The sequence below is a fragment of the Furipterus horrens genome, unplaced genomic scaffold (assembly GCF_987537825.1).
Source record: "Furipterus horrens unplaced genomic scaffold, mFurHor1.1.pri manual_scaffold_2, whole genome shotgun sequence".
Lineage (NCBI taxonomy): Eukaryota > Metazoa > Chordata > Mammalia > Chiroptera > Furipteridae > Furipterus > Furipterus horrens.
Window position 1 is genome coordinate 141,741,198 of NW_028327172.1, and position 25,431 is coordinate 141,766,628.

At 42.3% G+C, this 25,431-nt stretch overlaps 1 protein-coding gene and 1 non-coding gene across 3 annotated transcripts in view; one reads left to right on the forward strand and one right to left on the reverse strand.

The window, feature by feature from the left end:
- Window positions 1-302: 302 nt before the first annotated feature.
- The window catches only part of FAM171A1 (family with sequence similarity 171 member A1), a 121,843-nt gene continuing 96,714 nt past the window's right edge, over window positions 303-25,431 (reverse strand). For both annotated transcript variants that reach the window (XM_090266562.1, XM_090266561.1), the window contains 3 exons: window positions 6,796-6,912; window positions 3,739-3,853; window positions 303-3,130 (listed from right to left, as the gene is read on the reverse strand). In XM_090266562.1, coding sequence (XP_090122688.1) covers window positions 1,429-3,130; window positions 3,739-3,853; window positions 6,796-6,912 — 1,934 coding nt within the window. In that variant the 3' untranslated portion in view covers window positions 303-1,428. The remainder of the gene's footprint in view (window positions 3,131-3,738; window positions 3,854-6,795; window positions 6,913-25,431) is intronic.
- On the forward strand, window positions 13,388-13,515 carry LOC150019634 (small nucleolar RNA SNORA40). Its single transcript, XR_016509568.1, has one exon. It is a non-coding gene; the product is annotated as a small nucleolar RNA SNORA40 (small nucleolar RNA).

Genomic DNA, 25,431 nt, shown 5'->3' on the forward strand with positions numbered 1-25,431 from the left:
GCACACGTTACTTTGTATTCTTGAATGAAACTAAATGCAAAGGTACATTTTAAGGACTTTAATCATACTGTAAATTTACGGTCTTTGGATATAAGTCCAACAAATTGGCATTTAGACTGCCCAGAAATGAACAGCAAATTCTTCATAACAACTTTGAAACAAATAATGGCTCAGATGAATGAAAAGGACCATAAGATAGTTTTTTTTTTTTCCCTTCAGAGTTTATTTTGAATTTTAATTTTTGGATAACCAAGCAGCTCTTTAAGGAGAATGCACAGAAGAGTCATTCTGGCACTTTAGGATAGTACATAAGATTTTTTTTTAATAGTCACATTCAGTCCACTTGCTCAGTCCATACTCCATGTTGGGAGAGCAAGATCAGCCCATAGGATTCCAGCGTTAATACATAACTGTATATACAAACAGCCAATAAAACCATAATGGTGGCCAGTGGCCAAAGGGATGGAGTTGGGGGGGTGTCTCTAAGGTGTCCTCTAGTCTATCTTAGCTAAACAGAATCCACGTCACACAGGAGAACAAGAGCACACTGCGCTGAAGTCAGAGTTCTGCGCACAAACGGGCACTTGGCAGCATGCAGTTCAAAGGAAAGGGGAATCATTTAATAACTTTATAAAATCCAGGCAGTTCCATTACAGGAGTTAAGAAAAACAAAGAGAATAAGTGAGGGACTGTCTGTTGTCACTGTAAAAAAGGCACTTGGAGTTAATGGGACCAGAATTGAAGGATTCTCAGCTAATAAAAAATTTCAGTACAATTTCATTAAAAGGCTTGGATGTTAAGAGATGACCCTCAGGAGTCCCTGAAAGGAGACATAGAAATAAGCCACCGAGAAGGGGAACAAGTGAAAATGAAGGACTAGAATCTTGACAATCAAACTGGGTTTATAAAAATAGCAAACCAGAAATGAAACCCAAGCAAAGCAAAAACCTCAGCAAAGAGCATGAAGCAGCGATGCATAGTTTCCTTTGAGGTGATGAGAACCTCAAGACACTAAGTGCCAAGCTAATTCCTCAATCATAACTTCATAGGAGCATTATTGTGATAAAATTGACTCAAGCAATGCAAAAAGAGTTTCATCTGTTCCCGGAATCTGAAGGAGAACTGAGGTTAGCATTAGAACCCAGAAATATCACTTGGGGTTTTTCAGTGTCCTTGGGGACACACATCAAGCACGTGGAAGGACATTTAGACACTACCTTTCGTCACCTCCCTGGTGGTGAGGCATCACTTAACCATCTCCTTTCTTCAGAATCATCGCTGTAATTCCTTTCTAACATTTACACGAATGGTAATGGAAATGTCCAGGGGCCACGGGTGTCCTTGTTCAACGTCCTCCACAAACACATAAGCATTTCCCTAAGTAAGACTTTTTGGCAATTTTGTTAGATTGGGTGACTCTGTGGCCACTCATTTAATGTTAAATGCCATCAGGGGTCTTTCTTCCCGCTTCTGCCAGGGGCTCTTCTTGTCCTCTCCTTGATCATCATCATCATCATCTTCGTCATCCTCGTGAGCAGATCTTCTCTGATCGGGACTGGTTAAGAGCTCTGTGGGGACATCAGCAGTTCGTTTGGTCGTCTCCTCCTGCAGGCTGGGCAGCTGGCCACCGCTTCTCCGGCTAGAGCTGTCCAACAAGCATCGCAGAGCACTGTCGTCAGGGGTACAGACGGTGGTGCCACATTCACTGCCACTTTGGTCCAGGTCTTCCAGGTACACCAGCTGTGTGTAGGCGGGGCTGTCTGCTGCCCTGGGCTCCTTCTGGGGATGCTCCTGGACGGGTGGGTGGTTCTGCGGGAGAGACAAAGGATCTCCTCTTCCCTTCCGGGCAGATTTTGGTTCATTCATATCCACACCCGAGTCCAAACTAGCATCATTACTTCCATTCCTTCCAGCTCTTTGGAGATCTATGTAAGAATGTCTAACATGCGCGTTAGACCTGCCGTCCAGGGAGACAAACCAGGCCCGGGGGTGAGGGAGTGGCTTCCCGCCACCAAGTTCCATCAGAGCCTTTTCAGTTAGGAGCTGGACCTCGCTGTTCATCTGGGCCAAGGCCGCGTCGTTCAGGGATGCTGGGATGGACAGAGACTCCGACATGGACGCGTTCTGCGGGCTCCACTCCCGGCTGCCTGCATCTTGTAAGTGCTGCTGAGAGATCGCCTGGCATGATAAGGGCTGGGCCTGGATCTGGGCAGAGGGGTGTGGGAAGATCCCCGCATGGGAGCTGGAGAGCTCAGCCTGCAGTCTTTCGATTTCAAGCTGCTGGTCTGCTGGAACAACAAGGGGCTGGCCTACATATGAGTGGTCCCCGGGAAGCTTCATATAGTGAGCTGGGATGACCAAGGCAGGCAACACTTTTCTGTAAACGCTGTCATTGACCTGGTCAACGGAACTGCAGCAGACCAACTGGCCGGGCTGTGGAAAGGATGTAGGTCTTTCCAGGTGGTCTACGGATCGTGACATCATACATTCAGTAGGTCTGCGGTCAAGAAGCTGTTCTTTTTCAGGAGATGAAGGTGTGGGGTACATGTGTTCCTGAATGGTAAGCTTACTTGCTGTGGAAATATGGTTAATGGAGGCCTGGCTGTCTCTGTCTTGCTTCTCAAATAAAGGCTGTGACAGCATGGCATTGTAACTCCTCCTGTAGTCACTGTTGCCAGGGGACTCATAGCCTTCTCTTTCCATAGATTTCCTGGACTTTAAGGGAAAAATCTCCACGGACTTACGGTAGTCTTTTCCTAAGGTCCCACTCGGTGTCAGGTTATCAAAGGAAGTTTGGCTTTTATCCTCTTCCTTATGAGATAGCAGTTCCTCCCGAGAGCTGAATTCTTGGGAGGTGCTATAGGAAAGCTTTAGCATGGGGGTATGCATGTCCACTTCTCCGCTGGAAGACATCATTTCTAAATGGACCCCACTCATCAGCTCCTTTGTGCCCGGAGCGTCCGGGCGGCTGTGGCCGGTGACAGATAGAGGGCCAGGAAATTCCGACTCTCGACGGGAGAACAGCAAGTTGATGTGAGACATGGAGGTGGACTGATCTCTTTTGGAACTCTCCAGGGCCGCAGGCAGCTGCAGTTTTCTATGGTGCTGACGAGGTTTCAAGCACTTCCTCCTGTGGTCAAAGAGACAACAATCCAAAGATTAAAGATTCTTGTCATGGTCAAGTTTCAAGTAAAATCCTAACTCGCAATTGCCAATGAAAGAAACAAGACAAAACAACTAATAGGCATCCAGACGTCTTCTCACCCCACACCCTCAGCCTTATTTTGATTCAGAGCAGCACAATCCACAGATTTCACCCTCAGGCTTTATAAGTACATCCAAGTTACTCATTCAAAAGCAGTTACTGAAGAATCAACAATCAACATTCTTGCAAACAAAATAGGTGAGGCATCACAATAAAAATAGCTCTGCTTTGTCCTTGAGAATATTACGTCTTAATCAGTGTTTAGGGATATTCTGAAGGAATCATAGCACAATTGTCAAACAATTTTTTTAATAACACCCCTTCTAAGAAGCATTATATACAGTGTGCCTCACATGTCCTTCATTCGTTTGCAAGTTAGATGACAAATGTTCGGTTTGTAGGTATTTTTTCATGAGAGAAAAAGGGACCTTGATTAGAGAGAGAGAGAAAAAAAAAAGAGAGACCTCCATATTAATGCTTGCATAAGACATTCTAAACAAAAAAAGGATATTGCCAAAATGGTAACACGTTACCTGCAGTAATATAAAAGGAGACACAGCAAAACCAAAAGTATGAAAGCCATTCCTCCTAAAATGGCCAAAAGAAACACCGTGTGATACGTGGTAATGTCCTGAGTGACAACGGGACCTAGAAGGTCAGAAAAGGGCATTTTAGATTTGTGAAAACCTTTAAATATAAAGAGGGACAATGAATAAAAATGTCATGTTTTTATTATTCTCACGGGCCTGGAGCAGGGCAGATGCCAGCACCCTTCAGATGACATCATAATGTCACTCAATGAGGAGGGATGCCCAGCACGGGTACCGAAGCAGCTGTGGCCAGCAGTGTTCTGAGGATGCAGACACTGCATGCAGTGAGTCACAGGTCTCTCCTTAGCCAAGAGAGCCACATTTGTTCAGCACTCTGAACATGTGAATTTAATAAAAGTAAATGGATGCATTATAATATTATGAGTGGTATTCTTATGCTCAGAGAGATGGCCTGAATATCAGGAGATTTTATACTACAGGAGAAGAAAAAATCACAAGATTTTATTCTTTCACTGGACGGTCATTAGGACTGTGCGAAGAGCCCTTTGCCTAAATAAATCAGTTGAGACCTATGAAACAAATGGACTACCCATCCACAGCTTATTACAGGGTGTCAAGTGTTTCTAAAATGCCTTTTACTTTTTAAAATAAATAAAATTTTCCTCTGCAGTAACTTTTCAAAATGATTAACCTATGTGGCCACAGACCTCTCCAGAATGTATAGACCAGGTTATGAGATCAACAGACTTTTCCATTTACATTGTAAAGAATCTCAAGAGGTACTTGAACTGAGACTCTTTATGTTCAATAGCTGTAAGAATGTATATAAATGTCACTGACAGCAGATCCACAGAAACAACAAAAACCTCCCCAAATTACACTCTTTGTGCCCTTCCTGGTGTCCAGGTATCCTGACAGAGCACCAAAGGGAAGAAGGAAGGAATGTGGTTTTATGTTGTTTCATAAAAGTTCTGATGACTAAATATCAAAAACACCCATTTACTTACTGATTTTTGATACTCTAAGAGATAGACTTCTTCAAAAATCTTTCAAAGGAGACAAATCTCTTAAAAGCTTCATAAACCCAAAAAGGTTTACTAGTTTTTGTAAATAGTGACATTACTTATGTCCCAAGGATAACACCATTCTCTCTCAAATATAATTCACTTCAATGGGGTGGAGTTAATATTTACAAAAGTTGGAAAAATATCTGATAACTACATCCTGCCTTAATCATTCAGAGAACAATTTTTTTTTTACACAAAGACACCTCCACAGGCGTAGGATAGACATAAAAATCATTTCCAAAAAACTGAAGCTCGATGCCTTTAAGTACTTAAAATGTAGTAACTTCCGCCAGTGGAAACCTTTATAATATTCACAGACATACTTCATTTCCTTCTTGACCAGATAATTAAAGAGGAAAGCCCTAATTATGTTCTTGTTGGTTTTGGGCTCCTGAAGACACAGCATCACTGTAATTTGTTCTAATAACAGAGATGGCTGTGAGATTAACAACATATGTGTTTCTACATTAAATGCCATCAGGGGTTGTGCTATGTATGCTTTTTATAGCAGTTTTTCCTCTTCCTTCACTGCTTGGAAGCTCCAGCAGACCTGCATCCAGCAGTTCTTTCTCCCCTCTTTACAAAAGTGTCTATTAAGCTGTCATATGATGGAACGCTGATAGTCAAGGTTGTCTGAAATAGGTCTAAAAGAAAGTTAACTTTAATGCATGAGCTTTGTGGCCGCTACTTTGGTATTTAAGGAATTTCTTTTCTTTCCTTCCTTACTCTCCATCATATCCTAGATAGTTCAGATTTGGAGAGTGGTTCATGCCTATATTGCTACAAGAACAGTACCATAAAGGGAAACACATACTCTAAACACCAATGTGACATGTACATTTTCTAAATATGGAAATATAAAGTAAATGGTGACAGATCTTTTAATACCCATCTAGGAATGGCCTCCAAGAAATTAGTTACTTTGGGAATCTCAGTGTTCATTCCAGTGATAATCCCATTGCTAAATTATTTTGGACTCCCATTTTGGAACTGCCTTCAAGATTAATTTATAAGAGGCTCCTTTCAGTCACAGCACACTTTGACCTAGGCACAATCACCTACTTTATTCACCAGACCAGATGTGCATGACTTTTAGATGTACCTATGAAAAACCAAAGGGACCCTCTGTGCATAAAGATTTGCAATCAGTGAAGAGTTTCACTAAGGAAGGCAGTCCAAGAGATACAGATTCAAAAGGTATTTTGAGCAATGGAAGCCATCACTGGAAATAATTCCCCTAAGGTGACTATTTTGAACAATTCTGGCCCTGGCCAGGCAGCTCAGTTGGTTAGAGTGTCGTCTCAATATGCCAAGGTTGTGGGTTTGATCCCCAGTCAGTTGACAAGAGTCAACCAATGAATGCATAAATCGATCAATCAAAACATAAAAAATAATAATTCTATAATACTGGGATAAATTAGGGCACAAAGGCAAAAACAAAACAAAACAAGTTTTAGTCACACTTTAAAAAATACAAGTTCATTCACATTTACTAAATGGAGATGAGTATTCTAGATAGGAAGCCACTGCTTGGCTCTGAAGACTTTTAGAAATGCCAAATTGAGCTTTTTGCCCCAAGAAATCCATGACGACTTTCTATGAGTCCCTCTGTTGAATGCCTTTCCGTACATGTTCCCTTACACCAGGCCACAGCTGTTTCAGGAATTAGGGAGGCGGTCTGAGCTGCCTCTGGGGGCTTTAGATTAAGAATTTCCTATGGCAGCTGTCTAAGAAAAACAGAGACACGAGACAAGATGATTTTCTGTGCATTATTCTTATCCAAGATGGGAGAGTTCCAACCAGAACTCCCCGCCCCCATGAAATAACTTAGTTTCATCATTTGATTTTTCAGACTCTCAACCACTTTTGAGTAAGATGTGATGTGATTGCTGAAGTTATTTTCAAAAGTGTACTCAGCCTGACACCTCGAAGACATCATTCCCCAGGACTGCAGGCGCTGGCTTCAAGTTACCTGGGTTGGGAGGAGACATGGCTGCCACCCAGTATCCCAACTGAGGGGCAATGTACGTCCACGTCAGCTGGCTGCCCTCCTGGTGCACGAGGCCTAGACCACTCTTCAGCCACGTTCCTGTGGAGTGCAGAGAAAAGCTTCAGCTCTAGGCATGCTAAACGCCTATTTAAGGCTTAGGCATATTGTACAAGTCACCTTCAATGTCATGTTTATAACCATTAGGTAGCCAAAGTGGGCTGCATACAGCTTTCTGTAGATTCTTTTCAACTTGCTTCACCTTAATTTTTCTTTGCCTTCCTTATTAAATTCCCTTCAACCACTTTATCAATCATTCCTGCTTCCAAACACAGATAATTTTAGCAGAAGCCTTTGGAGTTTAGGAGGAGAATAAAGTAGAATGAGAGGGGCTGGTGGAAGCGGAAAGTGGGGGAAATCCAGCGCTGTTAATGCTCTTTAACCTCAAACAAGTAAGTGAATTTCCTATCTGGAATCACAGACTGGCTACAACAGAATTACCTAGAAAAGTTTTTTTTTTTTTTTTTTTTTTTTTTTAATTAAATATAGATTCCTTGGTCTATCTTTGTAAATACTGAGCCAGAAAGCCTAACAAACTTGTAGCTGGTCCTGATGGTGGAAAAACTGAGTAAGTCCAAGTCAGTATTCTTTCAGTTTTTGCTTTGACTAGTATTTAACATTAATGAGCACCTACTATGTACTGGCCAGTCATAGTAGATATGTTTTAAATACACTCATCACTCACATGGTATCTGCAGGGGATTGCTTCCAGGACCACCACAGACACCAAAATCCAGGGATGCTCAAGTCCCTTATATAAGAATGATGCATGCAGTTGGCGCTCTGTATCTGCAGATTCCCAACCATAAATCAAAAATACGTACAGTGGGAGTGTGGTTCTTGAACTTAATTCATTCTGGAAAACTGTTCAATAAGTGATTTGTTAAAAAACCAAATCTTCTTTGTCGCCTGAGAGATGCATGACTGATCATACAGGTATCAGCATGAAAAGGTTGTGAGGTCAAGAATAGAGAACCAAAGTTTTGTTTGACAACTAAGACATTTTTCTGTGAACAACTTGGTCGAGAACCAAATTGTCGAGAACCAAGATGGTCAGAAACCACGTTTTGACTGTACTGTTTTTAGTCCATGGCAGTTGAATCCACAGATGCAAAACTGGTGGCTACAAAGAGCTGACAGTACATTATCTATAATTCTCACAACAACCCTATGAAGTTGGACTTTTTCCCCTTTTTGAATGAGGACACTGAAGACTGGTGAGCTATGAAACTCTTTCGAGGCCTCCCAGTGGTCGGGGCAGAGCAGGGGCACCTCGGTAGGTCTGTCCACCGAAGACCAGTGCCTTTCTTCCACTCTCCCATGCTGTATCTCCTAGAAACCTTCCCCAAGTTTGATAACTTTTTCACTTTGTAGGGTTTCTAGGAGCAGATTCATTGCCCAAGGTCATTTGGCTGTCACCTGTCTGACCTGTAGAGAACCTTTCTTTGAGACCCATGATGGAGTCTGGCAGCAGAGGCAAGAGAGTTTGCTGGCCAGGCGCCCCAGGGGCATGCAAACACACCCCACCAATCAGCAAAGACACTGGCCACTTACGCAGGGCTCCTGCTCTGCCTCAGCGCCTGCAGTGCTCCTGCCCAGCTCAGCTCCCTTCTGCATTCATCCACCACCTGGAATGGCCACATGTGTAGCTCTTGTTCACCTGAGAACCAAACGCATCAACTGTGCACCAAATATTCTGCCCTCCAGCTCCAAATTCCTGCCTTGCCTGTGTACATATATCACTGACGTGGCAATCATGGATTTTTTTTCTTACCCTTGGGAAAAAAAGACAATAGTTGGGCTTGCTTCTAGAGGCTTGTCAGTTGCCATAGCAACACTGAAATGCAGAGGGAGGAAAGGTGCGTGGTGCTGCCTCAGAGCTCCAGCGCTTGCACCTCCGCTGACTGCAGTTGAACAAAGAAACACTGGAGAAGCCAGGGCCAGCGAGCGCCTGGCACCACCTGACTGTCCTGTGCAACAGGCTGAATCGTGGCTCCAGATGGTGTCAACTCAAGTGAGATGAAAATACAACCTGGAAGGTTTCTAAAATGAGTATGAGAAAAGGAGGCCTAATTCCAATTCTTTCACTGAATATCAACCCAGAGACGATTAAGCCGTTCAGAGCATCACTTACTTCTCCATAGCCAATGAGGAAACAGAGAAGGCACATGACACAGGAAGTGAAAGGGTTTCTATGTTTGGTACGAACGTTTCCTTGAAGGTAGAGAACAAAGTGCTTGTGACTGCTTCCAGTTCTCCCTGCCCTTCAGGACCCCATACTGAATAGCTCCTGACTTACACACCACACCCCACTCCTACACACGCTCTCCCATAATAGCAACCCTGCCAATATCCGTATCAGCCAGGAAGTGGCTGTACATTCTTTGGTTTAGTTTTCCCCAGATATAGAGTCTTGAGTCACTGCTCTTTGAATGGAGCGGATGCTGGATTAGGCTCAAGAGGACCCACAGGGAAAGAGCTGGAAGCTCAGAGTCCTAATTCCCGTTCACCCAAGGGCAAACCACCTAACTGGATCGCTCAGTTGCCTCTGCCTTCTACAACACAGCACAACACTTGGAAACACTTTCAGAACACCTCCCAGTTACACTGGGGACAAGCCTTGTGGGTGGACACGCACACTCCACCCAGCCAACGAGTGCCCACGTCCAGCCTGGAGGGCCCTCTGTGCAGCGGCGGCAGTGGTGGTAAGGCTGGTGGGAGCCAGAAAGTCCAGTGACTGAAGGACTCACAGCTGCTCTGGGAGCATATGGAGGAAAGAGCGCCACCTGGGGGGAGGGGGGACGAGAAGGCTTCCAGTTGAGGGAATAGGGTAGGGATGGAGCAGAGGGAAAGAGGAGGGAACTGCATGCAAGAGGACTTGCAAGATGCAGTGGCTGGGATGGAGGTGCAGGGTGGGTGGCAGGGAGGGAGCTGCAGGCAGGTGCTGGAAAGAAGTTTAGTGTCTGCTTGCCAGCGGCTGGGCAGGGTCTCCGATGCCATCAGCAATGGGAGGCCACTGGGATCTGGAAGTGGAGGCACAGTTGGTCCAGCTTTTCTCACCACCTGCCCCTCTGCCACACCCCCCAACCCCTTGGTACCTCCTGGTCTGTCCTTCTCATGCTCTCTGACCCAAGCCTGTGTGTGACTTGGCCGACAACTGTTGCTTCAACCCGTTTCTCTTTTTTCCAAAAATCTACCCAATTTTTAAGATTCAAGTTGCACCACGCATTTCCCCTAGTTCCTCCAGCACTCAAGAATCTTTCACAACTGGGCACTCCCAGGGCATGTGTTCCCGCATCACTGATTTTCCAGAAACATCTGTTACCCACTGTTCTGTCTTACCTCCTCTATCAGCCCAGAGGCTCTGCATGAGTGGGCCAAGTCTTAGATTCCTTTGTCTTCTCAGCACACAGAAATATCCTTGGTGTAGGAGCTCAGTGGTATTTAACAATGAGTGAAAGCCAGACATGTAACTTCAAAAATAACTGCAGATGACGTCTGTGAAAAGCTGGGTGTGGCCAGCAGGCAAGATCTCCTGACAAAATTGAGGTTCAGCTTGCAACTCTGCCCTTTCCAACTAAAGGGAACAGGGCTGGCTGAGAAAGAGGCATTGCTTTTGGTCTAAGTTTTCCATAACATGCACCCATATTCAGGAAATGGAGGGTGGTGTTGTCCTAGGATTCAGCAATCATGCAAGCGTTCTGTTCTGTAGGACAGAATAAGCTACATGGAACGTGAGTGAATGAAATGCATACTAGAATCCTGATACCGCAGGAAGAGGATGCTTTTCCCACTTGAGGAGTCAACACATATTAGAGGAGCTTCTTGTATTCATGGCTGGGGAACTCGCGCCTGGATCCTCTCTGGTGATACTGACAGCAGAGCACAGACCTCTGCATAGTCTCCTCGGTTTGATGAGGTTATGTGACTACTGGACCTTCGGTCAGGGTACTTAGCAGGGGGCTCTCTCTCATCCCCATGGGCCCCCAGAAATGGCTCAGACAGAACAGGAGAGGGACCAGGTTGCTCCTGCTATGTGGACGAAGGAAGGCTCCAACTGTAAGGCCTCTGCTTGCTTTCCTTGTCTGCCCCCATGGCCCCATGCCCCAATGCCTGCAGCCCCTGCATGCTCCTAGGCCAGAACAGCTGCCCAAAGGCCTGTCCTGACTCAGCCTGTCTCCTCTGTGGTCCAGACACAGAGCAGCCCCTGACATCATCACAGCAGCCCTGCAGCTGCTTCCTCCATTCACTCCACTCCCGTGCTTCTCTGTCGCCTTGCTCTAGACTAGTCCCTCCCAGCCTCTTCCCTTTGCTCTCTTTGGGGGCTTGCTGCTGACTCACTCAGGGTCCTCTTCAAAGGTGGGCAGCCGCTGGGAGCATGCCAAGTGTCCAGGCGGGTCACCTGAGGCAGCTGTGCGGGCAGGACCCTGTGCTTCCTTGCGTGCTGTCACACTAGCCCAGCCAGGCGGCCACCTTCTTCACGCACAGCTGCTCCTGCACAGAGCGCGTGGCCGACTGTTAGGTGGATCTGTTGGGTGTAGGCTGGTGGCCATGAGTGTCCCTTTGCTCTGTCCAAGGTCTGTGGCATGCCTGTTTCTGGGACTGTATGTGTGTGAAGGTTATATAGCAATCCCTCTGGCATCATCATCATTCAGAAATTTTTCATTACTGACATTTCTAGAATGGGGGTTTCCAAATAGTTTTAAAAAGCATTTGAAAACTGCTCTACAGTGCTTTATCTTTAATATAACCTTAAGCTATAATTCATATATAAAACAGATAAAAGATAAGCTTCTCTGAATGAAAGGTGAAGAGAACCCCCTCTCCCAATGGCAACTCCCAAGACATATCCTGAAATGGCTTGTGAGTTTTGTTTTTTTTTAAAAAAATAATTTGGGTCTTATTTGCCATAATTTGAAAAGGAAGTTTTATATAATTCTAAAAAGCATCATTTACTCCTGCCTTATAAAGCACAATATAATTTTGATTTTTCATGATAGCTCAGGGTCATGATTATGACTGACTACAATGCTAGGCTCCAAAATATTGCTGTCCTTTGGTCCCTACTGAGGAACACGGAACCGTTTGCTCATACACTGAACACCCCCACCCACTCCCATGTTTGTTTCCCATTCCTTCCTTCCCTTGTTCCTCCCTCCCTCTCTCTCCCCTTCCTTATTCCCTCTCCCCCTCACTCCCTCCCCCTCTCCTCCCTCCCTCTGTGCTGTCATCAGTGCGTCTATAATCAGCTCTGCTCCCTCACCACCAACCACCACCAAGTCCCACCCAGGGTGGTCTGCTATTGGGAACCAGATAACCCACCTCACTAAAACTGTCTCCGGAAGGAGGTCGGCAGGCAGGGTGAAGGACTGGGGAACAAAACCCGATATGGAACAGCGGTGTTCTGAATCCAAGTCTGGTATATTTTTCTCCTGAATAGTACACCCACAGGCCAGTTTTGTATGAATTGTCATTCTCCAGAGTTAAACCTTGCACGATAGAAAGATTTAGAGATATTTTCGAGAATAAATACTTTGTTGAAAAATCATCCTCATCTTTTGAAAATGGTTTATATATGTATTCAGCTGGCAAGGTTCACTGTGTATAAAGAGAACCAGGAGTTCTTAACTTGGAAGCTACACTGAACTACAAAGATTATTGCACACAGTAATTGACAGAAAAAGATACACCTTATGCTGCTGGTCTGTAAGATCTGATGGGGTCTCTCAGCAATCACCAAGGGCACTGTTGGTTTGCTTGGTTCCCAAGCAGTAATAAAATCAGCTTTTATTTCAAGATACAAAGAAAAGTGAGTTCAAAATGGCCATCAAAAATGAAAAGAACTCTAAAATATGAAAAACGGCCCAAAGTGCAAGATCTAATTTGAATATGACCTATAGAGCTCAGATCAGCCTGGCTTTTCCTGCCTGGAAGCCCCATTTTAGCCTAAAGCCAGGCTACCTCATCTCAGTATTTGCTAACAAGAAGAAAAACACGGTATTAGGAGCACGACTGATTTTGAAAAGGAAACTGCAAGTGAAAACCCACACTTCAGCAGATTACAAATTCAAATTGACACTTTGCACAGGAGCAATGTACAGGGACACAAGTCCCCGCTCTGACACTCAGACCGGTACCCATGTGGGACCTCAGGTCACTGGGAAGATAAAACTCAAAGAAGGAAAGGGTTAACTGGTTCCACCATAAGATAACCCTGCATGGGAACTCTAGCTGTGCCACCTTCCAGTGGTGTGACCTGAGGACTTACCAAGGATGGCAAGCAGAGGACCTGAAGGTCTGTGGTGCTGCCACTGAGGGAGGAGGGCAGTCCTGGAGCTTTGGTGTCACATCTCTTTTGTCATATAAACGGACATCGGACATCCTCATGGTCTAAGCACATGCAGTGCATGTTTTACTTCCTGCAGTGAACATCTCACTGATACACTTTTCCTGAAAGAGGCGCGAATGAGTTCTACCGAGATCTATAAGCTGGGACACATAAGAAATTCCACAGCCTAGCACTTGTGTTTGTTTTTGTTTAATTTGTGGGCAAAGACTAACATACAGGTGCAAAAAATAAATCCTCTTTTGCAACCCAGAACTCATTGTTCAGTATGAGTTCTGATACATATAAGAAGGAACATGAAAAAAAAAAAAAAAAAAAAAAGAAATTCCACAGCCACTCAGAAAGTGCATCCCCCACAAAGTTCTATGAATCAAAGGTGGATCATCACACTGTGACACATAGCCATTTTTACTCCCGCATCTAAATTTCGCTGTGAAGTAGCGGGTTACAGTTATGGAGAGAGGAGACACATGCATGCATGACACAGGCAGGAACTTGGACAGCAGGAGCCCATGGCTGTCTTGCCACCCCGCTATGGTCAGTAACCTAACCCCTGGGCTGCGGTGACTGTTGCTGAATAATCAGTAGGCCGTGGGCATTAGCTGGTTTGAGGAAAAATCTTCTTAAGCACTTACAGTGGGTACAGAAGTACACACCTTTCAGATCCATAGAGAATGCTTATCATTAGTATTACTCTTACTATTGCTGACTTTAGTCATAGGACCTGTCCAGATCTCTGAATATGCTGAATTTCACTAGAAAATATGTGACGTACTTTTCCAGGCTCTCATCTGTGTTATCTTAAGCTATAACCTCCACCATACTTTTCTACCAGTTGTGCACAGAGAAGTACCAAGGTCTGTTTCATGCACACTTTAACAAAACTGGGACAAGATTGTGCACTAAAATCAGAATATAGAAAAATCCATCACATTCGTCAGAGTAGCAGAAACAATGTCAATTTTTACATTTATGATACTGTGGAGTAGCCTTCTCTTTCCCCCAAAGTAAAGTCTATGCCTTTGAGTATCTATGTTTCCTTCTTTAGAATTATTTTTCCATGAAATCTGTGAGAAGGAAACAGTTCTTGTAATTAAATAGCAAAGCATTAACCTGGTGGTGAATTATTTAATCATTCTTATTGAGAGCAGTCGAACTGAAGAGCAAAAGTTATGTACAGATGGCTGGATTCTTATAGCTTCAGGTAAATACATTTCAGGATTGGTTTAAACAAGAATAAAATTAAGGGCAATTCACTAAAAACAACACCCTTTTGTTAAAAACAATAAAGATCACAGATATGTTGAATTATTAGAAATTAAAACAAGAAAGTAATCTATATTCAGCTACAACATGTTCTCTGGATACTTTCAGGGTAGCTTTTGAAAAATAGATTCTTAAAAATAAATGCAATCTAAGCAACTGATACCACCCCCCAACACACACTTTAAGCTATAGCTGAGTTATCACAAGATTTACTAAAACAAGTTTTAGGAGAGAGCAGTAATGGGAAGCTATAAAGATTCTGGTAGTTATAGAAAGCTTATGCCTTAAATAGGTAGCCAGAAGTAGTAGAATACATAATAGCATTAATAAAATTTAATGAGAGAATTTTGAATTTACAATAGGTATATATAAATTTTCCAGCAAGTAGTTCATCAGACTACAGGCTAATTAGGCCCGTATGGTGAGAAATTTTGTTCATTACCCCATAAATGTAATATCCATCTTGCAATTACATCTCAGAAGGGACTGGGTGGGTTAGCACACTGGGATTCCAGGAGGCATAGCCACCTATCTCCAACATTCGAAACTTGCTCAAAATGAGGGACAGTGCAAGAGAGAAGTTTACAAACATTTGGACAGATGCAATAAGATGCTCTAGACCACTGCTTTTGTTACAGTGGTGATCTAGTTAAAATGCAGATTCTCATTCAGTGGGTCTGGCGTGAAGCAGGAGATTCTGTAGTTCTAACAGACTCCCCATCTGCAGACCACGTTTTGAATAGCAGGCCTCTAATTTATTCACACTTTTGTAGGCGTGGTGATTCTTTTAGAAATCCCTGAGGCTATTTCCCACCATGTTGCAACTGGGCAACCAATGCTTGAAGCAACTTCAGAAATATTTCTAATATATTTAAGAAATAATCTAGTCACTTGTCTGATGAGAGACCAGGAGCTGGCGAACTAACTACAGCAGGTCCTCAAATAATGTCGTTTTGTTATAACGTTGACGGTGAGATGCCTTGGGAATAACTCTAGTTCATGTCAATTTGCCTGTGGTACACTCGGTTTTGTTACATGTCCTTTCGCTTCAAGTTGCAGTTTCCAAGAACCTATTGAGGACAATGTTAAGTGAGGACTTACTGTACCTACAAGTGTTGTGACCTTGTTTTAAGGGGTAGTGCTGCTTGGTGAACTGGCTGCTTCCCGTGTGACCAAATTGCTTCTATCCTTAAGATCTTTGTGTTGGCTGTTTTTTTTTTTTTTTTCCTGCCCAGAACATTCTACCCCCAAGACACTCCCATGCCAGGCTCCTAGTTTAGGATCTCAGCTCAAGCATCACCTCTCCAAAGGGTCAGACAGGCCAATCATTCCCTCTGACACTGTTTAACTGTCTTGCTGTACTTGTGCCATCTGGAGTAAACTATTTCATTGTCTCCGTTTAAAACAAAAGCTTCATAATTACAGGGACCTCCCCTGACTTGTTTCATTACTGCTTTATCCCAAGAGCCTAGAACAGAGTAACATTGGACACAAAGAAGATGTCAATAAACATTTGCTAAAATGAATGAATTGTTCAATTTTTTTTTTAAGAAAGAGAATCAGGAATTGAAGTCCATGGCAAATCTTTCAACTTTTAAATGTTGGCAGGATATTAAAACACAACAAACAAATGCCCCCAAATCAACTGTGTGGGCCAAACCGAACACAGCTGGGAGGGAATGGGTTATTGTTTTGCATGCCCAGATTTAGTCCATTATTCTGTTAAGCCACTTTCTAAGTCTTGCGACAGAAGCAGGAATGCACAAAAATCTGATATACTAGAAAAGGAAGGGGAGTTGAATGCTGAAGGAAATCTGGTTCACACCTCCCCTTCTCCACGGCTACAACCCATTCATGTGCAAATGAGCACTTCACTGGGCTCAGTTTCAGCTTCTTTCTGATTAAGAAAGAGCATAGCCCCCCTACCTCCCGGGTTGTGTTGCGAACGTGATGAAAACTGTTGTTTTATAGTAACACCTGTTTTGCTAATGGATAAACTCAGCTGAGAATGAGTAGGAAAAAAATGCTTTTTTCAAATGATCCCATTCTCCTCACTCCCTTCAATTCAGACACACTTCACACTGCATATGTCAAATGGCTACATCCAAGTGACATATTACAGAGCAAGCAAAGATGCTTCTGCAGAGACCTACGATGAAGCACCTTCTGTGCAGGTTGGGTTTTAATAGGTGTGTGTTCTGCGTATGCGTGTGCATGTGCGTGATTCACAGGAAGGGGTGATTCAAGGGAAGAGGCAAAAAGAACCAAGATGTGGCCATGTGATGGGTGCTTTATGTGCTTTCTCTCTTCAATCTTATAAAACCACTTGAGGTGCAGAGAAGTCACTGATTTGCTCAAGAATAGGCCCACCCCTAACATTTGCAGAACTCAAGGCAAGAGTACAGATGAAGGTCCATATACAATATATCTAAATATTTAATTTATACAGCAAGTGATCAATTGTTAAGTAAATGTCCTCTCCTCCCACCGTAACTTTAAAATAGCCTAAACGCCAGGGTCCAATGTAGAATTCTTAGATTTCTCAGAGCACATATGAAAGCTTGTGACCTACCCCCCTTCTCAACTCACCCCCAGTCTTATGCACATGGATGTAGACACCCCCCCCCCCAAACATCCAAGCTCATTTCCCAGCCAGCAGTCACTCCTTCGCAATGTATATGGCCTGGGGGTGTGCACGTGACATGTGTACGTTGAGCAGACAAGTTAGCCCTTGGGAAATGCACCTGGGGGAGAGGACCTGGAAGCCAGTTTAGACCTGTTTGGGCAGGGAATTCTGGGGTCTTGGGGAAGAGGAAGGTGTTCTAGAAACGGAGGCTCAATTTCCAGGTGGCCACATTCCTTCAGCTCAGAGGACATCTTATCCCATGGGGAAGGGGCACAGCTAAATGAGGACCAGAGTGAGGCCCCCTAAAAACAGGGCTTAGAGCAGAGGTCCCTCTTGCTCTGCCCAAAAGCAGAGCTACTAAGAGGTAAAGTTTTATTCCAAAAGACCTATCTAAAAGGTTTCCCCAGTAAATATATCTTCCCAATATTAAATCTTAAGTGTTGATGAAACTTTACCCAAAGGAGATGTTAGGCCAGGACTACCATTCATACCAATGATTTCCAGACCTGATTAACATACAAAACTACTTTTAAAAGAAAAAAAAATCCCCATACCATGTGTTGACCTTATTTAACAAAATCGTAATGTGTTAAATATGTCCTAATATAAGAGAGCTTAAAGCTCATACGAAAGTATAAAACCAAAGCAAATTTGTAAAGGAAATATCCATTTAATGTAGTACCTGATGACATGTTACTAAGGGAACTTGTCATCTTAAACACTGGCATAGATGGCTAGGGCGAGGCTCCTTCAGAGCTCGGTGTACCTGTGATTCAACTTTCCTGCCACTTTTCTCTAGGTGAACTTACCATGAAATTCTCCTCTTTTAACATACTTTGATTTCCTTTTTTGTTACTATGGTGGGTTGTGTTTCACGTATGACATCTACCACTGTTCAGTTCTCATTAGTCCTAGTCTATGAAATAGTCTATTCATAAATGCAAATAAAGCTATATAAGTATCTGATGATCTTAAATTCTGTATTGAGAGGGTGGGGGCAAGGAGAATTGGAGGAAGGTGGTCAAAAGGAACAAACTTCCAGTTACAAGGTAAATTAAGTACTAGGGATGTGATGTACATATGATGACTCTAGTTAACACTGCTGCATGATATATATGAATGTTAAGAGAGTAGGTCCTAAGTGTTTTTATCACAAAGTTAACTAAAGTTATTGTGTTAATCATTTCACAATATATGGTAAGTCAAATCATTATGTTGTGTACCTTGACCTTACACAATGCTGTATGTCAGTTATATCTCAATACAACGGGAAAACAATTCTGAGTCCAGATGATGAAGAATCTTTTTCACATTAATGTTTAAAATATTGTTATCAAAACCAAAACCCAAGATTTAAAAATACTGCTGGACAATTCCCAGACCCCAAAGAAGCTGTCAGGGTCTACAGGCCCCAAGTGGAAAAACATGGGGTCTTATTCGAGAAGAACCTGGACATTGGAGATCTTCACCCATCGCAAGTCCCCATCCTTGGTTTCCTCCCCTGTGAAGTGAGGACAACACTATCGATTGCTGTAAAGACCAAGGGCACTGAATTGTGACCAAAGACAAGAGCAGGGTGGGTTGAAGTTCAGAGAGCAGACAGCCAGTGATCTATCCCCCTGGTGAAACACTTGCTCTGTATACCAGGGGACTGACAGTCCTATTTTACTCAAATTAAAGGCATTACTTATTCTGAACTTTAAGAGTCATTTGGAAATAGGGAAACAGCAATGACATTCAAACTATGGAACAACTGGTAGAGCATGGGTACCAGCGCATCAGATGGGATGCTGAGGACATACCAGCTCCACAGCAGCCCTGGCTGAGACTGGGAGATTAAACTTAAAGGCATTAGACATTTTCTGTGCCTGTCCTTCTCTCCTATATTTTGCTTCACAAAGAAAGCACAAAACAAATATGGGCAATGATGATTACAGTAATAATGGCTAACAATTATATAGCCCTTTAGCAAGTGTCAGGAACTATTTTAATTATTCTCCATTCACAATAATTCTATGAGCTAAGGACAAGGGCTGTTATCCCCATTTTATATATGAGAAAACTGAGGCCCCCAGAGGTTAAAGGACTTACTGAAGATCACATAGCTAGTAAGCTGAAGAGGAGCCAGTATTCAAGTCCAAGCTGTCTCAATTGGTGTGTGTCTACATCCTGCTAATATCCTGTACACTCCTGCTATTGGGCTGGCCAAAAAGTTTATTTGTTTTTTTCTGTAAGATGGCTCTAATGGTGCTTGGTTGTCTTGAACTTCATTTGGAACAATTTTGTAGATTGTATGGGGACAACTGTCATATCAGCATGCATTTAGAAAAAGAAATAAAAATTGGTGACTTTTTGTGCAGCCATTTTAATATTGAATATGGAAGAAAATATGCAATGTTTTTGGCATATTATGCTTTATTATTTCAAGAAAGGTAAAAATGCAACTTAAATACAAAAACAGATTTGTGCAGTGTTTGGAGAATGGGCTATGACTGATTGAATGTGTCAAAAGTGGTTTGCGAAGTTTCATGCTGGAGATTTCTGACTGGACAGTGATCCACAGCCAGGTAGACCAGTTGAAGTTGATAGTGATCAAATTGAGACATTAATTGAAAACTATAACATTATACCATACAGGAGATAGCCAACATACTCAAAATATCCAAATCAATAAAGTTACAGGTAAAAATGAAAAACCGTGTCTTTTATTTTATGGAAAAAATCATATGGACTTTTTGGCCAACTCAATACATGCTGTACAACCAGAGCAATATTCAAATCTATCAAGAATACTTTTACCTTTTAACTATTCATTTCAGCAGAGATAACTGAAAACAGAAGACATTGAAAAAGTATTTGGTTCTGACATAAGTTATGGCACCTTTACTATCTTTCACCCAGGCTGAGAACAGAACAAGCATGTAGTGCTTAAACTTTGAACCAAGTGGCCCCACAGCAAGAGGCCTCTGAGGCTGCTGGGGATGGGGAAGCCTGCAGGAGGATGCAAACTTGCCACAGATAATCCACAGAGTGAATATTCCATACATGGTAATGAAGGGTTGACTGTAACACATGACACATTTTCTTCCAGGAGGAACATATTGATCTAAGACCACAAAGCGGGCAACAGTCATTGGTAAAGCTTGCCAAAATGGTTTCAGTTAAACTCAAGTATGGAAAGCTCTAGTTCTATTTGAAATGACACTTTAGGAAAACTAAGCCTCTAAGAATAGGGTTTCAAAACAAAAGGGGGCCTGAACCACAACTACAATAGAGCAAAAGTGATGGTATTATTCTCTAAACATTCTCATTTGATGGGATAGGGGTGCAGGAGTGGGTACAAACACAAAAGACTTGACAATTCTTGGGAGTGGACTGATATTACAAGATTGTTTTTTGAGTTGCTAGGCAACATTGAAAAACAAATGTCCATGTTCTGAGATCACTCTGCATTTATCCTCCCTACGGACAGCGCAAATATTCTCTGCCTTGCTCTACTCCTCTTGGACAAAGAAGCAGAACATCGCGACTGTGATGCTAATGGCCTGTCACGGCAAGAAGACAGCAATCCGTGTCTCAAAACCAAACCACAATTTGTTGGCCACCTGGCAGCCAAGATCTCAGGCAAGACAATGTTTTCACTGGACTGTCATCATTTGCACCCAATTTAAGTCCTGGGCCTTCAGTGTTCTCTTCTGTTACATCACTTTAATCAGCTCTCTTGGCAGGTACATTACCATTTTTTCCCTCCTACATATCTAATAGAAGCCTGATTCACTTTTATGGGCAACTGTCACATCTGGGAAAAAGAAAGTAGACTTTTCTTGAGAGTTATTCCTTCGTTTCTAAGAAATAGCCTTGACTGCGAGAAGACCATCTTTCTTAAAGCTATGTTAACATTAAGATAGGTAAGTCTGCTTCCTTGTTTGTTAATATCCTTAACCATCAAGTCTTTTCTTTTTGAAAAAAATTAAAGATACATCTGGTTCAAAAATTAATATCACAGATGTAAATACATACTTAATAGTACAGAAGTAAACTCCCTTCTTTTGTTCTAACTTTTGGCTACCCAACATAATACAGTTCATCCTTGCAATTCAATCTCTACACCTCAGTACTGCAATACATCCCTTTCCATCTGGACATGTGGCTCATGATATACACAGAAAAAAATAAGCCAGCAATATTTTCATTTTCTTAAGTTACAAACATAATTTAGTGGTGTAAGAACTCTCACCCTTTCCTCCCTCCAAAAAACAATGAAATGGAACAAAATCTTAGGTCTACATTTTAAATCAAGCTCCACCTTCAAGGGCAGCTGGCCATGACTTACCAAAAAGGACTAGTTCAATAAGCCCAGCATCAGCAGGAATATTCACGATCTGAAGCAGAGATAAATCCACTACAGGCCAATCACGAGTGGGTATCCCTAGTGCCTGATACATATGCGCCATACATGATAAGAAGCTGGTTCAGTAACCACCATTTCTATAGCAACCCACACACACTCTGCAGGCTGTGTTTCAGAAAGGCAGTTAAAACTGGATCCTACAATGCAGCTTCACTTAAAACACACTTTCATTTCTGTCATCTCATTAGAATGAGAGTGTTCAAATCAAGTAACCTAAGTTTTCATTAAATGGCAGAAACTTGTCACATATATAACTGCAATTCTTGATTTCTTTGCCACTCTATGTCTGTTGGTCACTTTAAATTCAGACCACTGACCTGGTTTGCTTGTACATCAGGGACCATTCCCCAGGGCAACAAGTCAGATCACAATCTGACAACCTGGGATATCAGACAGCCATCTGCTGTCCCAGTTATAGGCGAAAGAGAGTAAATGCTTGTAAAAGCAAGCTGACATAATAATTTCTTACTGTCCAGAGAGCCTCAGCTAAGACACATTTGCCATGATCAACAACATTTCATTTGGGTCAAACTGGCCCCCTGCACAGGATTGCTAAGAAGGTGTGTATGTCCACTTTGTCCCACCCCTCGGACACATCTTAACACCCCAGACACAGGCACTGGCATTGCACCTCATTTCAAAGGAGAGAGTACCATGAGAAGATTATAAATTAAAGACATCTGCTAATTCCTGAAAGGAAAAGACTCAGAATCGCTAAACTGAGTCCTCTCTTGCACCATAAATCAAGTGGCATTTTAACACAAAGGCTTCATCACTGCATGTAAATGCAGCAAAAGTTTCAATTCTAGTATACACACAAGTTGCACTTCTTAAAAATTCTTTTTCCTGAGGGCACCCATAACAATTAGCCAATTCATATTGTTGTAACATACTAGACAAAATCCAACTTTATGTTCTAAGATGGTGTTAATCTTAGATGCTAAAAAATGGGAGATTCTTTGCCTGTTTCAAAATTGTAGCCATGAAAAATAAAAGACAATCAAGATAAATGCTAATGTCAAATACTGACTCCAATCTATGGGTGTTTGGAAGGGAGCATCTCTAGGTTTCTCTCCTATGAGTAAATGTTCAGCTACCCAGCACTCACAGATTGAAGTATTTGAGTTAGCATTAAAATGTGAATTTAAGGCCCTGGCTGCTGTGGCTCAGTGGATTGAGCATCGGCCTGCAAGCCAAGTGTCGCTGGTTCGATTCCCAGTCAGGGCACATGACTAGGTTGCACGTCAGATCCCCAGTTGCGGGTGCGAGTGAGAGGCAACCACACAGTGATGTTTCTCTCCCCCTCTTTCTCCTTTCCCCTCTCTCTAAAAATACATAAATAAACAAACAAATAATTTTTAAAAAATGTGAATTTATTTTTCAAATAGAAGTCCCAGGGAACTAAAAAAGAATTTCTTCCTTCTTTAGAGTTTGAAATCTTGCCCTATAAAGACGGTGTTATCACTCTGAGCATCAGTGGTCACTTCTGGCAAAATGCTGGAGGGTTATCTGGATAAGAGCCAGTACAAACTGTGACTGAATCAGACACCCCCATCTGGTCCTACAGAGTGTATAGTTGCATTCTTATACTGAATGGTAAGACCTTCCCTGTTGAATGCATTTTAGATCAGGGAAAACATCATTTTCTGTAATAGGCCAGAGAGTAAATATATTTAGTTTGTGGGGACATGCAGACTGTCACAACCACTCAACTCCAAGGGTGTAGTGAGAAAGCACTCCTATAACCCATATGCAAACAATTGGGCATGGTTGTGTTCCAATGCCTTAGTCCAAAGACTGAATGGCTTATAAGCAACAGAAATTCATTCCCTACAGTTCTAGAGGCTGGAAGTCCAAGACCAAGGTGGCATTAGATTTAGTATCTGGTGAGGACCTGATTCATTGATGACAGACACCTTCTCGCTGTGTCCTCCCTCACATGGTAGAAGGGGCCAGGGATCTCTCTGCAGTCCCTTTAATATGGGCACTAATCCCATTCATGGGGGTTGCACCCAAATGAGCTCATCACCTCCCAAAGGGCCCACCTCCTAATACCATCACATCGGGAGTTAGGTTTCAACGTGTGAATTTTGGGGTGAGGGGATACAAACATTCAGTTCCCTAGCATCCAATAAAACTTTATTTAGGTAACCTTACATTTAAATTTTTATAATTTTCATGTGTCATGAGATAATCTTTTTCTTTGGATTCTTTCTTTCAACCAGTTAAAAATGTAAAAACCATTCTTAGCTTTTGGGCACAGTTTGCTGATCTATTTAGGCGAAGAAAATTTAATGGATTCACAAATTGCTATATCTGGCTGTTAAACACTTTGGAACTGTAATTAAACTCACCTCAAAAGTAGATCATTTAAAGTGTTAAACTGGTCTGAATCGACTATCATATTTAATCATAAGTAACAGTTAATTAGTAAATAGTTATATACTTAAGATGTGTTCCTATTTTTTTCCCTAATCTGATAATACTGCCTTGGAACTTTTTATTTAACTGAAATAATTTAATTTATACTTAAATAATATTATTGATTAAATGTAATAATAGTAAAAGAAACCCTTATGAAATATGTAGGCTTCTATTGAGTTTAGTAAGTAAAGAACATATGGCTTTTTGATATGTCCATCCAATCTTAAAGATAACATTTTCAGAAAACACAATTTAATTCATTTGATTATTTTTGAATAGTTATCCAAACATTGGCTTTTTCTCTGCACACAATCTGTGATAGCCAGAAATTTGGCAGTTATATTTTTCACAGTAGATACTAAGTTAAAAAGACCATTTAAATAGAAATAGATCAACTACACAATGAAGATTCCCAATGAAAAAAAAGGCTGAATGCCATGGGAATTATTTCCAGAGAATTGGATAACTTCAGAAGCTTCAATGATTTCTACTTTGTGTGAGTTTTCTATTGCTGCTGTAATAAATTACCACAAACTTAGGGGCTTAAAACAACACAAATGTATTCCCTTACAGTTCCAGAGGTCAGAGGTCCAGTTTCACCATGCTATAGTGAAGGTGTCTGAAGCCTGGTTCCCTCTGGAGGCTGTGAAGAGAGAAGCTCTTTCCTTGCCTTTTCCAGCTTCTCGTGGCTGCCTGTACTCCTTAAAATTGTGGCTGCTTTCTCCATATTCACTCCAAGTTCTGCTTCATTGCCATCTCCTCTGGTTCTGACTTCTCCTGCATCCTCCTGAAGGACTGTTGTGATTATAGCGGGCCCATTTGGACAATCCAGGAGAATTTCCTCATCGCAAGACTCTTAACTTAATCACATCTGTACAGTCCCATTACCATGTAAAGTAATACTCACAGGGTCCCAAGGATTATGATGTAGAGCTATTTGAGAGGCCATTATTCAGTCTGCAACATATATAAATTTTTTAAAATAAATTTTTGTTATTTGTGAGCTAAATAGACAACTAATGCAAGGATAGTGCTCCTATAGACCTGTGCTGTATTGTTAGGACATATGAAGTCTGTCCAGAAGGCATCCAGCCATGTAATATGAAAAATAGAGATTTACTGAAGAATATACAAGATACAAGAAACACTGTACATAGGACAATGACACCTTCAAAGTGGGAACCTTGGGACCTCACACAGTTCTCCCAATTGCCATCAGCTGCCCCATCGTATTTTCCTAAGTCTCACTAATGGTCTGAAATCTCTTCCCTTTCAAAGGTGATTTTAGTTTTGGGAAAAGTCAGATGTTTCAGGGCACCAGATGTGCAGTGGGGCTGGGTCACCTGGGTGATTTGATGTTTTGCCAAAAACTGCACGAGACATGATGGGCATGTTTTTGTGATGAAGCTGCCAATCACCAGATGCGCGTAGCTGTGGCCTTCTGAATCATCCAAATAGTTTATATGGAGGAATGTTCAAGCTTAACGT